Genomic DNA, 1,665 nt, shown 5'->3' with positions numbered 1-1,665 from the left:
ATATATACACACACACAAAGTAATCTAGCATATATATGAGATAACTTAGTGTATGTGTATAAACCATCATTTCATTTGCTTTGCATGCTGGCATAAGTTGAACAGGTCATTACAGTCAGTGTGCATGTATTGAGAGACATCATCCCATTTGCATATCATTTTGGTTTGGTTTTACAGCCAGAATATATAAACAGTTCTCTGAATCCACTGGATTTGTTGTATACATAAAAAGACAGGCTGCTTATTTCTCTGGGATTGGTTAAATGATGTAGACACCTCTGATGAGAACGCACTAAGGTTCAAAAATCAATTAAAGGTGTTCATCATTGTTTTTCAATTTTTGGGCATGATCGTTACCAGCGTCGCCTTACTGGCACTTGTGCCGGTGGCACATTTAGAAAATCATTCAAGCAAGGTCGTTGCCAGTGCTGCTGGACTGGCTCCTGAGCAGGTGGCGTGTAAAAAAACACCATTTTGAGCGTGGCCGTTGCCAGTACCGTGTGACTGGCCCTCGTGCAGGTGGCACTTAAAAGCACCCACTACACTCTCGGAGTGGTTGGCGTTAGGAAGGGCATCCAGCTGTAGAAACTCTGCCAGATCAGATTGGAGCCTGGTGCAGCCATCCGGTTCACCAGTCCTCAGTCAAATCGTCCAACCCATGCTAGCATGGAAAGCAGACATTAAATGATGATGATGATGATGATGATGATAGTTAAATTTGCCATGTTTATATTTCTACTACAAAGGTTTATACACACACATCTGTGTGTATATATATAATCTAGTGTCTTTATGGCTATCAAAAGAGGCATTAATATTATATTAGTAATGATGATAAAGAGATTGTGCAAACAAATCTGATTAACAATGCAGAGTGTTTCAATGTATTTAGAAGAAGTGTAATTAAAATGGTACGAAAGAAAACTGTTTGTAGGTATTTACCAGCATTTCCATGAAACTGCTGTTGACCATTTAGTTGTTGCTGATATTGCTGTTGATGTTGTAGTACTTGTTGCTGAGAGTGTTGTTGTGCACTAACTGAATTGTTAAAATAATTATTATTAGATAAATGCTGTTCAAGAAAAGGCTGATGTTGATGTTGCTCTCCACTGTAACCAGCCTCGGCTGAGATACTAGGTGCACCCCATTGTGGATCTTGAATATAACTTCCCATTGCTCCTTGTGAATAGCCAGACACCAAAGAATCTTGCATATTATTTAGGTAATTTGCCACTTCTCCACTTTCACTGCTAGTTGCCGTTGTTTGGGGTCCTAATGGTGTAGCAGAACCAGATAATGGCTGTATTGCGCCTTCCTGTGAATGGAAAGTCAAAAATGATAATAATCAACAATATATTAATGAAATATTTCTTATTTCTCTATTGCCCACAAGGGGCTAAACGTAGAGGGGACAAACAAGGACAGACAAAGGGATTAAGTCGATTACATCGACCCCAGTGCGTAACTGGTACTTAATTTATCGACCCCGAAAGGATGAAAGGCAAAGTCGACCTCGGCGGAATTTGAACACAGAACGTAACACAAATGAAATACCGCTAAGCATTTTGTTCAGCGTGCTCACGTTTCTGCCAGCTCACCGCTTTAATGAAATATTTCTATTAAATATAGTACTTTCACCCGAATCTTCAAAAAATGTTTACAGGC

The 1,665-nt window shown here is 39.5% G+C and overlaps 1 protein-coding gene across 11 annotated transcripts in view; it reads right to left on the bottom strand.

The window, feature by feature from the left end:
* LOC106868398 (protein transport protein Sec16A) overlaps positions 1-1,665 on the bottom strand; it is a 133,280-nt gene that overhangs the window by 38,434 nt on the left and 93,181 nt on the right. For all 11 annotated transcript variants that reach the window (XM_052972901.1, XM_052972886.1, XM_052972899.1 and 8 more), the window contains one exon: positions 943-1,315. In XM_052972901.1, the coding sequence (XP_052828861.1) occupies positions 943-1,315 (373 nt within the window). The remainder of the gene's footprint in view (positions 1-942; positions 1,316-1,665) is intronic.

Source organism: Octopus bimaculoides, chromosome 1 (genome assembly GCF_001194135.2).
Source record: "Octopus bimaculoides isolate UCB-OBI-ISO-001 chromosome 1, ASM119413v2, whole genome shotgun sequence".
Lineage (NCBI taxonomy): Eukaryota > Metazoa > Mollusca > Cephalopoda > Octopoda > Octopodidae > Octopus > Octopus bimaculoides.
This window is presented reverse-complemented; position numbering and strand designations above follow the sequence as displayed.